Here is a 16,021-nt window from a genome sequence, read left to right as displayed (position 1 = left end):
GAAGAGAGAGAAACGGAGAGTGAGGGAAGGAGAGAGAGGGATGGGGGAAAGGGAGGAGAAACCAGAAAGATGATAAATAAGAGAAAGAAAAGAAAGAAAACTTTCTTTTAAATTTAACATTCACTTATTAAAGTGCTCACTATGTCTTCTTGAAAAAGACTCTTCCAGCTTGCCATTGACATTTAACTATAATTTTCTATTATTATTCAGCTCTAAAACAGGAGACTGACTGAAAAGTTGATGGATTAACAAAATGCTGCTCTTCTTGGCACCAAAGTTCACGCTATATCAATATCTCAAGTTGTAGTATAGTTTTAAAATAAAGGGAAATATTTTTACCTACAAGAAGAAGGTAAAAATATTTCCCTTTATTTTATTTTTTTTAAATTTTTCAACGTTTTTTATTTATTTTTGGGACAGAGAGAGACAGAGCATGAACGGGGGAGGGGCAGAGAGAGAGGGAGACACAGAATCGGAAACAGGCTCCAGGCTCCGAGCCATCAGCCCAGAGCCTGACGCGGGGCTCGAACTCACGGACCGCGAGATCGTGACCTGGCTGAAGTCGGACGCTTAACCGACGGCGCCACCCAGGCGCCCCCCCTTTATTTTAAAACTATACTACATTATACTATATAGTGTATATATATACACACACATATATATACACACATATATTCTGCCTTCTGTTTTTTTGACCCATGCATAAATAATATATGTATTAGAAAAGTAACCTTATGTAACCAGAAATAAATTGATTATATTGATGATATGAAAGCAAAGGTACTTTTTCAAAAAAGTAGTCCTTATTCCATAAGTAAAACAAAAGTACCAAAACAGCCACTTAACTAACTAAACCATTTACAGAATCACTCCATCAGAAACGATTTTATCTTTTCCTTGATTTCTCAAGATAAGCAGTACACTTGCTGAGGGGCACATTTTTCCTTCTCAATATAAGAGTTCTGAATTCTGTAAAACAATTGGTTCAGATAATCAAGTGGCTATATTTAGGTTTCACAATGAGACTTTTTTCATAGGCTTTAACTAAGACAGCTGTGCCCTGATTATCTGATTAAATTAAAAAGTTAAACATCTTAGCTTTTTAATCTATTATCAATTAGAATGTTTTATTAGAATATATTTAAGCAATATTTACATTTACTTTTCACAACCCCAAGATTTAAGACAACAAAATGCTTCACCTATAAAATATTTTTCATGTTTAGATTATCATAATTGTCAATATTGCTTGAGAAATAGAGAACAAAGATAATCAGCAAAAACAAAAGTTCATTTCATAAATAAGCCAAGCTTGAAATTTAACACAAAGATAAATTTTCATGTAGAAATTAATTTTTTCTGCTTTCATTTTACATGTTTGGGATTTGTAATCATTTTCTTAAAAAAGTGATTATATAGGACCCATAATTATCTAATGCTGTTTGTAACAGCAAAACCACTTTTCATTAGTTTTTATTTACTAAGTATCTTATAACGTAAAACAGTATTTGATAACTGCAAGTCATAAAATTAGTTGGCAATGAAATTGACTTAGGGGGTTGTGATTCCGATTAAAATAAGAAATAGAATAGAAAACAGTGTAGTAGGGGTGCCTGTCTGGCTCAGTTGGGAGAGGGTGGGACTCTTGATCTCAGGGTTGCGAGTTCAAGTCCCAGTTTGGGTGTAGAGATTACTTAAAAAAATAAAATTAAATCTTAAAAAAAAAGAAACAAAGAAACAAAATAGAGTGCAGTAAAAGTAATGTTGCTTTCTGAAACTTTGTTTCAATAGTGTCCATGTGCTTATTTCACCTTGCTTTAAAATGCATTTTTGGGGCTCCTGGGTGGCTCAGTTGGTTAAGCATCCGACTCTTGGTTTTGATTCAGGTCTTGATCTCACAGTTTATGCATTCGAACCCTGCACGGGCTCGGCTGACAGCATGGAGCCTGCTTGGAATTCTCTCTCTCCCTCTCTCTCTCTGCCTCTCCCCTGCTCTCTCACGCTCTCTCTCTCAAAAAAAAATTATTTTTAATATAAAATTCCATGATAAAGTAAATAAATTATATTACTGCTATAATAACAATATTGGAAAGGAAATGATTTACTATGGGAGTCCTGGCTATCTTAGTAATGTTTTCTGCATAATTTTAAAGGATTTATATATTAATATAGTTACTGTTCCTGTTGGTTCCCTGCCTCCACTTTGCATACTTATATTCTTTTCTGTTTTTTTTAAATGTTTATTTAATTTTGAGAGAAAGAGAGGGGGCCACCCAGGCGCCCCTGCATACATGTATTCTAATTATGGTCACAATTATCAGATTTCCAAGTCAGGTAAATATGATTTCATAAAAGAAACAATGAAATAAGGTTAAAGCTCAAAAGTTTCCCATTAATATATTCTTACCTGTTGGTAATCCTTTTCCTCTCAATCGGTCTCGAATAGCCTGGCTTCGATCAGGCTTTTGTTCACTGTTACGGGAAAGTTGATCCGTCTGTACACAGATAATCAAAAATCAAGTTTGACAAAACAACCTGCCTTTTGTTTTCATGGTAATTGTCTACAGAATGACATTAGTTGGACAATTTTTGGAGTAAAACATTAACTAAAGACACTCAACACTTACTATTGTTAATTTGTATTCCTTCAACAGGATTTATGTAGCTCAGTTCTGGCCAATTACTCTTCAGGAAATGAAAGGCAAGGCAGAGTTATAGAAGAAAGCCAAACTGAAGTAGTTAAAATGAGTTCCATCTGAAAACAGTAAACTTGAAGAGTTTTTTTTTTTTCCTGATAATTACATTACTCTCTCAAGTTAGATTATAATTTTAAAATCATATTAATTCTGGTACAATAAATTTTCTCCTGATTTAACTATGCATTGAGGGTAATGACTTAAATTATTTTCAAAAATAATTTATCAGATTTTTCCTGCCAGAAATTACATTTGAGAAATGCTTTAGACTAAATGACATATTGAGGGATGACAATTAAATTTAAATCAATGCTCTTTTAAATCTCCTTTATAATAAAATGTTTAAGTAGTCTTAAGCTTTAATAACTTTATCTAAGGGTACTCCTTTGAAATAAAGCATGTTATTTTTTTCCTCCCTGGCTCCTTGAAGCTCGGTTGCCATCATGAACGACACAGTTAGCTATCCGGACTGGGAAGTTCATAACCAACCGAGTACTTGAGCGGAAACAAATGGTTATTGATGTTCTTCATCCCCAAAAGGTGATAGTACCTAAGAAATTTGGGAAAAACTACCCAAAATGTACAAGACGACACCAGACACCATCTTTGTATTTGGATTCAGAACTCATTTGGGTGGTGGTAAGACAACTGACTTTGGCATGATTTAGGATTCCTTGGATTATGCAAAGAAAAGTGAACCCAAACAAAGAGATGGCCTGTTTGAGAAGACAAAGACCTCAAGAAAACAGTGAAAGGAACACAAGAACAGAATGAAGAAAGTCAAGACGACAGTGCAAAAGCCAATTACTGGTGTTGACAAAAAGAAATGAAGTATCTAGCAGTGAGCAGGAGACTGGACAACAGAAGGAATAAAAAGATTCTGCAGTGACTGTGGTGATTGTGCAGATTTCTCATGAGAAGATTAATAAAGTAAGAACTTTAAAAAATTGATAAAATAAAATAAAGCCTATCATAGGGGAGATGGGTGGGCAGATGGGTGAAATAGGTAAAGGGGATTAAGAGTACACTTATCATGATGAGCAACTGAGCACTGAGTAATGATGTATAGAATTGTTGAATCACTATATTGTATACCTGAAACTAATATAACACTGTATGTTAACTATACTGGAATTAAAATTAAAAAAAAATAAGTGCTATTTTTCAATGCAGTCATAATTTGTATCCTTTCCCCTCAAACCTTCAAAATGCTTTTAAAATTCTTCCTGTGTTGCTTTCCATACCGTTCTCTGCATTTTATAATTAAGCAAATGGTCTTTAAATAAGAGCTCTTAGAAGGTAGAACAAACATTTTATTCAAATTTATATATATCTGCAGTATCTAGCACGTTTCATATGTAGATGAGCAATATATAGTTACTGCAATAAACTGACCTAAATACTAAATGTAAAGAGATAGACATCTTTTATCTAATATGGGCAACTATTAGAAGGATAATAGAATTTCATGGAGGAATATTTCTTCATGGAAAGGGGAAGAAAAAGTATTTTCAACAATTTTACTGTATCAAAAAAATAACAAGACAAGTCTTAGAGGAGGTGTGGTATAACAGAAAGATCCCTGGACTAATAGGAAACATATACCCCATAAGCTGTGTGAATCTCAATTTCCTTCTTTATAAAGTGAGTTAGTACAGATCAATATTTCTCAAAGGGAGCTTTACAGAACATTAGTATTATGGGAAAAATCTATAAAAAAAAAAAGACACAAATAAGTTTGGGAAATGTTTCACCTACATGTAGGCATATCATTCTTGAAAGTAATACAGTCTAGTGTATTAAAGGTTCTGAGAAGTTCTGCAGTGAAAATATATTCTAATTTCTCTTAAATATTAGATTTTCCTTGAAATTATTTGATCACAAAGGAATTTTTATTAATCTAATTAAAAAATGGTTATTTATTTATTTTGAGAGCGAGAGAGAGAGACAGCACAAGTTGGGGAGGGACAGAGAGAGAAGGAGGAGAGAATTCCAAGCAGGTTCCACACTGTCAGTGCAGAGTCCGATGTGGAGCTCAGTGCCACTAATCCTAAGATCAAGACCTAGCCAATATCAAGAGTCAGATGTTTAACTGACTGAGCCACGCAGGCATCCCCACACAGGAATTTTTAAAAACAAAACTATATTTGAAAATATTTGGGAAACTTTAGTCTGGATAGAGGGCTTTCATAGATTTTTAGTAGTTTTACCTTTGTTTGTTTGTTTTTTTAAGTCACATGCAGGAATATAAACAAATAAATCAATTAAAATTGGAGGCAGCTCTAGTTAAGGAGGGGAAATCAGCAGCCAAGAATCACATTCACTCAGCCTCTACTACCTGTATTCCTTTCACTACAGAAGTACCAAGGCTGCATGGGGTACAGTTTACAAACCATTTGCCCGGAAGAATCTATGAGCCTGTTTCTTGTTAACTGGCAAACTGCATGGAATTTGGATATACCCCTGCCAGCCATACAACATCCTGGTTAAGATGACAGAGCTGAACTCCTAGGGAAGAAGTAAGAAGCCATCAAGAACACTGTGTGACAGTAGCAAATTGTGGTCCACACGAAGGAGAAGGACTTCACTTGAAAGGGTAAGAGCAGATGAAGTTTGGATCTAAACAGATATCAGAAACCAAGGGAAACTAGGCAAATGGGATAGAATGTAGCTCAAGAAACGCAGAGGTGGGACGATAAATACCATGTGTGTTATTTTGGGGATTCTTCACATCTGAGACAAGAGAGAGAATGGGAGAGTCCAGGTCTTGGGGCAATCTAGCAGAGATACAAGCATGTATCACCCCTGCCCATCAGGTGACAGTGTCCCCAGAGGGTGGAGAGGATTTCAGGAATAGCCTTGTCCAGACAAGTAAGCGGCCAAGAAAGAGGTTACAGAGCAACAGAAAGTGCGTTATTAATGTGAAAACCCATTTTGTATGTCAGTGCATTTTTCATAATAGACAGAACCACTTGCTGAGGATGTAAGAAAGGACGAAGAGCAGATGATTTCAGCTCTAACATGCTGTGACTCTATAGTACTTGTTGGAATACAGTTCTAAAAAAAAAGGACTAATTCTTATGAAATCCAGGAGACTAAGTCATTGACTGGGCTTCTAAATTTTAGGTGCCATCTCAAATAAACCATTGACATTAGAACAAGAAATTTACTCTCCTGTCCTCATCTTCATTGAGAAAATGCTACCAATAGTATCTTTAAAAAAAATCCTGTGATACTCTGCTAAATTTTAAAATATGACTATCTGCATCAGTCGGAACTGTGGCTTACCCCAGAAAGATTTCCCAGAACCAGTTTGACCAACTGTTTCACGTAGGAAAATGAAGGTGCACAGTTGCTATTCCTAATGTGGGCGCTGCAAGCATCCAGGACAGTCCGGACAGAAACTCGAGCATATATAACATCTTCACACATTCCAAGCAGTATGCTGTTGAGGTGATCTCCAAGCTTGATAGGCTAATGTAAAGAAAGAAAAGGCACTTTCAGAAGTGTGGGTAAATCTTATCTAACAAACAAGCCATTTCAGGAGTCATAGGAACCACACCAAATACATTTCAAATACTCGGAAGAAATGAGCTCCTTATCTAGCAGTATGTACATTTTAGTGTATTTTATCTTTTCATAATCCAAAAAATTAGCAGAAGATGGTTAACACACATCTCCCAAGACAGGAAGTATTACAGAAAAACAGTTTTTTTGGGGTAGGGGGGCTAGGGGGGTAGGGTATAATAAAGAAATGGAATTCCTAGGTCATTCAAATATTTTGGTAAGCAGTTATGTGAGTGTGTGTGTACATTTTGGGTGAATAAATGATTTCCTAACAATTGATAAAATGTAACATATTCATTATATATTAAATATAATTTGATACTCTCATGATAACTTAGATTTCAAATACTGCAATGACTCAAGTCATTTGAATATCAGTTCTCATTATGCTGGTGAATCAGAGAAACTGGAATGTAAGATTTTTTAATTAGTTGACATGATTTGTAGAACATTATATCCACATATCCAATAAGCATACAAAAAAATGCAAATTAAAACTACAAAAAGAAGCCACTACATGACTAAACAGAATGGGTAAAAAGAAGACTGATAATATTGATAAGGAGAAAAGCACTGTTGCTGGGAGTTTAAACTGGTACATCCACTTTGGTTGAAACATGCTTTCCCTGTGACCCTTCCTTTCCGCTTCTCATCCATTTGTATATTATGTCATCCTTTAGATCTCACCTTAGATGCAGTGTCCTTTAATAAACACATCCTAACCCTCTAAATCTAGTTAAAGGCTCTGACTCTGGTGTTCCATGGCACCCTCCAGTTCCCTACCACAGCATTCACGCATTGTTATAACTGGTTATTTAATGCCTGGACTCATGGATATACTCCACAGGCACGGGCCATTCTATTCCTAGTATCTAGTACAGTGTCTGACACAAGACGGGGCTTCAACTTTGAAATGGTATTGAATACTTGCAAAATGACTATGATTTCTGATAGCAAAATACTAGTGAAAGTTTATATACTTCCTCTCCAATTTATACATTATTGATACTGACTTAATTTTCAGTTATCTGAAGAGTATAAAGTGTTAGTCATAGGCTGTGATCACATTTTGCACGTATGTTAGGTTGTATAATATATGATACCAATATATCCAGTAATAATTTAACTTTTTCACTTCTATTTATCAAGTTGAAACTGAGGGTTTTTCATGATACAAAATGAGACTGAACCAAGTTGAAGACATCATCCATCTTTCACGGATCTTAGGATATCTGGATTTTAGAATAAAAGCCTACAAAGCCTGTTACTTCTTAATTTAATTAAAACAAACCCTTACACCTAGTTATTTTTCTTTTCGACTTCTAAATGCCTAAAATAAAACCTAATTATGTATGTTAAATCTTTGCTCTGATGAAATATAGTTATCTTTTTTTTTTTTTTTTTTTTTTAAGTAGGCTTCATGCCCAGCATGGAGCCCAATGCAGACATCAGTGCAGGACTTGAACTCATGACCTTGGGATTAAGACCTGAGCTGAGATCAAAAGTCACATGCTAAATTCACTGAGCCACCTAGATAGTCTGAAATAAGTTATTTTTATAGTTTCAGTTACTATTTGTTATTATATTTATATTGGGTCTTTAGGAATCAGTTATTTTAGAAAATAAGGACTAGAAACAGCGCAATGATCATTGGAGCCTAAGACTTCAGAAAGTGTTGCTTTAATAATGGTGTTTGCTGCCATAGGCTTAGCGGAGTATACTTTTGAAGGGACAAGAAAAAAAAAGTAATGAAGCATATACTTTGAGATCTATTATTCCTATGCTTCTGCATCAAAAAAGGTTATCACTTTAGTTCAAGAATGAAATCATCAACATCTACAACCATTCTTATAAGTCATTAAATTAGAAGAAATTATGTGGACTTGCTGTAATTTTTGAAGAGGCCACTACATTTCACAGACTAAATTGTTGAAACCTGGGTAGCAACTGATATAATTCCAAGAACATTCTGAGAACAGTAATGTCTTTAGAATTTTATTATTTCTTTCTGAGAGTATGACATTATTAATGGAACAGCATAGAAATGCTGGTGTGCCTGATAATATGCTGTAGAACATATATAAATACAGGGAAGAACTTTCTAAAAAGGGTGAAGTTGTACAGATGTGACAATTTGACTTACTTGGCTCTGAGGCACTTCATGATCAGCTCCCCAATACAATGTCATTCCAAGAGAATAAATATGGATCTAGGAATAGAATTTTAAAAATCATATTATGGTAAAATAAAATTTAAAAGTTTAGCAAGTACTAAAAAAATTAGCAAGTACTATATATTCATGACTTTTTGTCCCAGATAAAGTATAACATATGATTTGAGAAATTAATCATTTCATACTTTGCATAAACGTATGTAAGAACTTAAAATAGAAAATAAGACTAGAAATGATCAGAACAAATTTCCCCCTTTATTTCCTAGCCTATCATCTGTCAATAATTTTATTAGTTCTTATTTATTTTAAAGTTTCTTTATGTAAACTCACACTAATACTGCATATTTTTTTTTTAAATAAAAGGTGAAAGATTTATTAGATCTGAAGAGAAACCTGAGTATTCTTTCTTTTTAAAACTAAATAATCTCTATGACTAAGGTGGGGCTCAAATTCCTGAATCCAAGATCAAGAGTCACATGCTCTACAGACTGAGCCAGCCAGGCACCCCACAGATACATCTTTTAATTTTTCCCCTTTTATAAAATGTCAGAAACTTTAAAATTACTCTGCACTTGCGTTTTTAATTTAACAAGAGATATAGGTGATGTCATTTTGTACATGCAGGTATTTCTCTTGACTTGGTTCTCAGAGATTATGAATAAAAGAGTAAATCATCTGTAATTTTGATACACATTGTTAAATTCTCCTACAAAGAAGTTGTAGTATTTTGCATTTCTACCAGCAACATATAAGAGATTTTTTTTCACAAATTTTTTTTTTGTCTATAGTATGTGCTACAAAGATCTAGATTTTTGCCAATCTGAAATGGGAAAAAAAATCTCACTGAAATTTTTTTTTTAATTGAAATTTTGATTAGCATTTTTCTTACTAAGAATGGATGGGGTGGTAGATGGAGGAAGACGTTGGGTGAAAAAAGATTTTACTTGCATTGTTTGTTTGCTCCTTAAAGATTAAAAAAATAACAACACATTTTTTTTGCTGATACAAGTGATCCAACAGGGAAAACTGGAAGTGCAGGAGACAGCAAGGTTGCTGGGATAGCACTGTTGAGTAAGTGGGAGAGGGTGGAAGGTACAGCACCAGGGAAGGAGTTGGCGGGACAGAGAAGCACAGGGTGGCTCAATTGTAGTAAGGAGGCAGAGAATGTGGGAATTTAGCTGAGTAATCTGGTAGTGAGATCCTGGGAAAAGTTTCTTCTGACTGCTTCTACTTCTTTCCTGTGAGACAGGAAGCGGGATGAAAGTGAGGACAGTTAATCCTATAAGTAATCATTTCCCATTTTTTCCTCCTGTGAAGAAATTCAGAGCTAAACTTTTAGCCCATCTCTATCAATACTGTGTAATCTTACTATGTGTATTTAAAAAAATTTTTTTTTAGCGTTTATTCATTTTTGAGAGACAGAGAGGGACACAGTGTGAGTAGTGGAGGGTCAGAGAGAGAGGGAGACACAGAATCCAAAGCAGGCTCCAGGCTCTGAGCTGTCAGCACAGAGCCCGACGTGGGGCTCAAAGCCGAGAACCATGAGATCATGACCTGAGCCGAAGTCGGGTGCTTAACTGACTGGGCCACCCAGGTGCCCCTTACTATGTGTATTTTTTTTCACCAATCTTATTCCAACATCATCTTATTTTCTTGTCTTTATTTTCACTTTGCTCTCATTTTCTCATTTTTATTTTTTAATTCTGGAAACTGTCAAATCCTCTTTAGAAATAGGTGGGGTATGCACAAACAAAACTGGCTCTTTATAACCTCACAGCACTTTAACCTACTCTAACTTTGCCTCCTAATTTATTCCAAATCACAGATTAGAAAAGTTGTTCCTCTTTTCAAATATTTTCATAGCTCCCATCTTAAAAAAAAATCCCAATTTTTTATAATGATAAACAAGAGTCAGTCTGACTTGCCTCCACTTCCATTTTCTAGACAGATTTATAAGTTTTCCTCTGTAATACTCCTCTACCGATTACAACCTAAACACTTCAGCACTACGAAATAATTTTCTCTTGGCAAAATAAAACCTTCTCTCAATTTTTCTTGAGCAGTTCTTTCTACTAAGAATTTTTTTCCATCTGTCAATAAAATTCCTACATATTACTGATGGTCGAGAGATGTATGCCATATAAATTTTCCCAAACAGGATAAAGCATTCTCTCTTTCACGTACAGATATATTTCATTCGCATCTCTAATAAAAGAGTTAACTAATACTGCCTATAATATAATTAAGATGTGTCCATGTTTGTCTTCCTGGAGGAAGTGTTTTTTACATAGCTTAGTATATCTCTCAACTACTAACACAGAATTTGTACACAGTAGATATTCAATTCATGCCTGCTGGACTTAATTAAATGTACATTAAGTTTAAGATAGCATAGTGCAGGCTATTGGCATATTTCAGTTTCGGTTTCTTTTCAAAGAACCTCATATGTGAATCCCACATATATGAAAAATACTTCATGGCTTTAGCATAAAAAACTAGTTACATATTCAAATATATTTCTTTTAACACGTTAATATTGATTTGTGATTCTGAGATAGTGCTCTAAGATTCTTTATTATATTTACTTCTCAATATGCCAAATGAGTTACTATATATTAATTTTTATAAATGACTATATAAAGTTAGTAGCACAATTATTAAAATTAGGTTATAAAACTGTATACCTGCTGATCATCTATGTATATATTATAATGATTGATTTTATGTATCAACCTGACTGGACCACAGGATGCCTAGATAGTATTTTGGGAATTTTTGTGAGAGTTTTTTGGATAATATGAACACATAATTAAGTAGACTGAGTAAAGTAGATTGCTCTTCTATTGTGGGTAGGCCTCATCCAATCATCTGAAGGCTGAATAGAATAAAATGGTTTACCCGTTCCTGAGGAATAGAAAATATCTTTCTGTGAGACCGTCTTTGAACCAGGACATAAGCTTTAAAAAAAAAAAATTTTTTTAATGTTTATTTATTTTGAGTGACAGAGAGAGTGAGAGCGAGAAAGTGTACATGAGTGGGGGAGGGGCAGAGAGAGAGGGAGAGAGAGAATCCCAAGCAGGCTCTGGCTGTCAGCAGAGAGCCTGACATGGGGCTCGATCCCAGAAATCGTGAGATCATGACCTGAGTGGAAATCAAGAATTGGATGCTTAACCAACTGAGCCACCCAGGTGCCCAGCTTTTTTCTTGCCTTTGGACTTGAACATCAGCTCTTCTGGGTCTCAGGCCTGCTGGCTTTCAGACTGGAACTTACCATCAGTTATCCTAGTTTTCAGGCCTTTGGCATTGGAAAGGACAAGGATGGCTAGGCTTGGGAACTGGACTTAAGAAATTTAGGCAATTAAGTGGATATGTGAAAAGGGAAGAGTCAGAGATAAAGATACAAAGAAAACGTGCATGGACAGGAGGGCACTTGAGTGAGCTAGTTAATATAAATGATGGGGAACAAAAATGTGTTTTTATCTTTACAGTTAGCTATAATGGGCTGGAATGTAAACTCTATCAGTGGAAAGACTTTGTCCTATTCACTACTCTATCCCAGGACCTTGAATAACACTTGACATATAATAGAGATAGATAATATTTAGTGGGTGCTTACTCTGTGCTGAGTACTGTTCTAAGTACTATTTTATTTAACTTTTTAATAACACTATGAAGCAAGTAATATCATCGTCTCTTTATATATAAGTCACTTGAGGCATAGAACAGTAAGCAAGTTGCATGTGGTCACACATCTTTCAAGTGACAAAGCCAGAAATTTTACTCAGAACCCACATTTGATAAATATTTGTTGAAAAACAAAATGGGATAATAATGAAACAGTCATCACTGAGAAGGCTCAAAGAATACCCTCTACCTCTACATCCATTCTGTAAAGAGGAGCTGGAAAGTCTTCAAAGCTTTGGCTCACTGACCATAAGACACTGGGTAAGATACTACAGTCTGATATGCAGATCCCTCTCACCCAGTGATCTCTCTGAAGAAATAAGAACTGTTTTATATGTGCTACATAGCTCCTTTTAGCAAAACCCCTTGAGATTTTGTGGCTCTCTATTTAATAGCAATAAAGCATAAATATCTTTGGGTGAAAAAAAAAAATCCTTAATTGTTTCTGCTCACTCAACAAATTCTGAGCATCTCCTAAGAGGCAGATATGGAGTGCAGCAATGGTTCTCCAACTTTATCACAGATCAGAATCATCTGCTAAAACACAGATAAGGGTCCTACCTCTGTGATCTCTGATTTAGTAGATTTGGTGTGGGGTCTGAAAACTTGCTTTTCTTTTTAAAAAAATTTTTTTAAAGAATGTTTTATTTATTTTTGAGCATGAGAGTGTGAGTGGGGGAGAGACAGAGAGGGAGAGGGGAACAGAAGATCTACAGCGGGCTCTGTGCTGATAGCAGCAAGACTGATGCGGGGCTCAAACTCACAAACTGTGAGAATATGACCCGAGCCGATGTCTGTTGCTCAACCAACTGAGCCACTCAGGTGTCCCTGAAAACTTGCTTTTCTAACAAGTTCCCATATGATGCTGATGCTGATGGCTGGGAGACAACACTTTGAGAACCACCAGCATAGAGCAGAGGCGATAATAATGAGTATTATAATAATGAGACAGGGTCCCTTCCATCTCAAACCTTCTATTTCAGTAACCAAGACAAGATAATGTGGTGTACAAGAGACTACAATTAGTGTAAGAGAAAACTTTAGATTTACAGGAAAAGTTAGCCAGACAATGAGGAGATGAGGCAAGAGCTGAGATGATGTGAAAGAGTATTCGAGGCTGGAGGAAAGGAATGTGCAAAGACTAAGAAGAAAGAAAGCACTTAGCACATCCAACACACTGAAGTAAATCCAGAATGGTTGAGGCATAAAGCTTGAGATAAAGACTGCTCAGAGAGAAGGCTGGTGCAGTGTACCCTCAAAGACCATGGTAAGGAGTCTAAAGTTTCTTCAAGTGAAATGCAGATCTAAATATTTTTTTAATGTTTATTTATTTTTGAGATGGAGACAGAGAGAGAGAGAGAGAGAGGCAGAAAGAAAGGGAGAGAGGATCCAAAGCGGGCTCTGCACTGACAGCAGAGAGCCCAACGTAGGGCTCGAACCCACGAACTGCAAGATCATGACCTGAGCCAAAGTTGGATGCCTAACCGACTGAGCCACTCAGGCGCCCCAAGAATCTGAATAATTTTAAGCAGCAAAGGGACAATATCAAATATGATTTTTCAAAAATGCACTGGCTAGTTTAAAGAATGAACTGGCCAGGGGCAAGACTGGAGGCAGGGAGATTATTAGAAAGTATTTGCAGCACTGGTCATTCATGATGGACCGGACAAAGTAGAGGCACTGAGGACTAATAGAAATAGATGGATGTGAGAGACACTGAAGAATTAGAATCAATAGGAATTAATCACTGACTAGATTTAGGGACGAGGGCCTGAAGTGAATGAAAAGTTAAGAATGACATCTTAAGAGTCTTTCTTGCAAAGTGGGGAAATGATGGCCTATTTATTTACAGGGAGCACACAAAAGAGGAGAAAGCTTCCAGTGTGTGAAAAGATATTTAGTTTCAGATCTAGTGAATCTGAGATGCCTGTGGGACATTCTGGTGAATATATCTAACATGTGGCTGTATATTTAAATTAAAGAGCTTTGTGTTAAAGATATATAAACTTGAGGGGTGCCTGGGTGGCTCGGTTGGTTGGGTGTTCAATATTGGCTCGGGTCATGATCTTGCGGTCTGTGGGTTCAAGACCTGCATCAGGCTCTATGCTGACAGCTCAGAGCCTGGAGCCTGCTTCAGATTCTGTGTCTCCCTCTCTCTCTGCCCCTCCCCTGCTCATGCTCTGTCTCTGAAAAAATGAATAAGCATTAAAAAAAAAAAAAAAGATACATAAGTTTGGGAGCTAGCAGCAGATAGTCATGGATGTTTAGCCTTTAAAAAAGAGGAAACCAATTTGACAATAAATTTCATATAAAAAAATAAATAAAAATAAACAAGAATCTGATAAAAGCCAAGAGCCCTCTATCCAGAAAAATACATGTATTCATATTTTCTTGGCATATAATTAAAAAAATTTTAATGGCCTCCTGAATCCATTCCTTTGACTTTGAAGGGTATCATGGGTTAGGATCCTAATATATAAAACAATTGTAAAAATTTACTTGGTCATAACTCTTCTTTTCTTTCTGTACTTCCTGGGAGGGGGTACCTCCCCCCCCCGCCCCCAATTATTTTGAAATCTCAAATCAGCAGGTTGGCATTTTCTAGTTTTAAAATTAACCTGTTCCCCTCACCCATTACCTTCTACATCTCACCACACTTTAGATATTTGAGAAGTACATTCAGCTAGTTTCTGATATATACTACTATCTTAACCTATCTGACAACTTAGTTTACTCTAAGCTATTGTAGGGCTTGAAACATTAGTTTATATACACTACAGACCATGAGTATCTGGAGGAGACCCACTCATTATAGACTGGCCTCAGGAATCTGCTGAAATGGGATATTTCAGGGTCTATTTTGGTCTCCTGTGTCTCTCTTTCATGGTTTAAGTTTCCATCATAAGAATTATTCAAGTATATAAGACCCTATATACTAAAAGACCAATATGATGAAACTATATTACCTGACAAGAGTACCACATAATGCCATTAGCTCTGAATAACATATTACCAGAGATTAGTTTATTAGCTAGTGGAACATGGTATATTGAGGTGATGATACTTTATTTATTTTTTTTTCAGAGAATTTTTTTTTTATTTAATATATGAAATCGATTGTCAAATTGGTTTCCATACAACACCCAGTGCTCATCCCAAAAGGTGCCCTCCTCAATACCCATCACCCACCCTCCCCTCCCTCCCACCCCCCATCAACCCTCAGTTTGTTCTCAGTTTTTAACAGTCTCTTATGCTTTGGCTCTCTCCCACTCTAACCTCTTTTTTTTTTTTTTTTTCTTCCCCTCCCCCATGGGTTTCTGTTAAGTTTCTCAGGATCCACATAAGAGTGAAACCATATGGTATCTGTCTTTCTCTGTATGGCTTATTTCACTTAGCAGAGGTGATGATACTTTAAAAAGAACTAAATTTAGGGGCGCTTGGGTGGCTCAGTCGGTTGAGCGTCCGACTTCAGCTCAGGTCATGATCTCACACTCCATGAGTTGGAGCCCCGCGCCGGGCTCTGTGCTGACAGGTCAGAGCCTGGAGCCCGCTTCCGATTCTGTGTCTCCCTCTGTCTCTGCCCCTCCCCCGCTCATGCTCTGTCTCTCTCTGCCTCAAAAATAAATAAAAACAGTAAAAAAAAAAAAAAAAAAATTAAAAAAAATAAAAAGAACTAAATTTGTATAGAGCTCTGTACCTATCACAACCATAGCATTTGACTCTTTAAAAAAATTGTGGTACAAAATATAACATTAAATTTACCATTTTAATCATTTTTAAGTGTACAGTTCAGCAGTGTTAGCATATTCACTTTGTTGTATACCAGATCTCTCAAAGTTTTTTATCTTGCAAAACTGAAACTCTGTATATACTAAACATAAATTCCTCCTTCAGCCACTCA

The 16,021-nt window shown here is 35.9% G+C and overlaps 1 protein-coding gene across 7 annotated transcripts in view; it reads right to left on the bottom strand.

Annotated features, from left to right (window-relative positions):
* The window catches only part of PTPN13 (protein tyrosine phosphatase non-receptor type 13), a 231,141-nt gene that overhangs the window by 116,898 nt on the left and 98,222 nt on the right, over positions 1–16,021 (bottom strand). For all 7 annotated transcript variants that reach the window (XM_078445941.2, XM_060655667.3, XM_060655665.2 and 4 more), the window contains exons 4-6: positions 8,407–8,472; positions 5,985–6,170; positions 2,408–2,495 (exon numbers count right to left, since the gene is read on the bottom strand). In XM_078445941.2, the coding sequence (XP_078302067.1) occupies positions 2,408–2,495; positions 5,985–6,170; positions 8,407–8,472 (340 nt within the window). The remainder of the gene's footprint in view (positions 1–2,407; positions 2,496–5,984; positions 6,171–8,406; positions 8,473–16,021) is intronic.

Source organism: Panthera onca, chromosome B1 (genome assembly GCF_046562875.1).
Source record: "Panthera onca isolate mPanOnc1 chromosome B1, mPanOnc1 haplotype 2, whole genome shotgun sequence".
NCBI lineage: Eukaryota > Metazoa > Chordata > Mammalia > Carnivora > Felidae > Panthera > Panthera onca.
The sequence above is the reverse complement of the archived record's forward strand: the minus strand, read 5'-3'. Positions and strand labels throughout refer to the sequence as shown.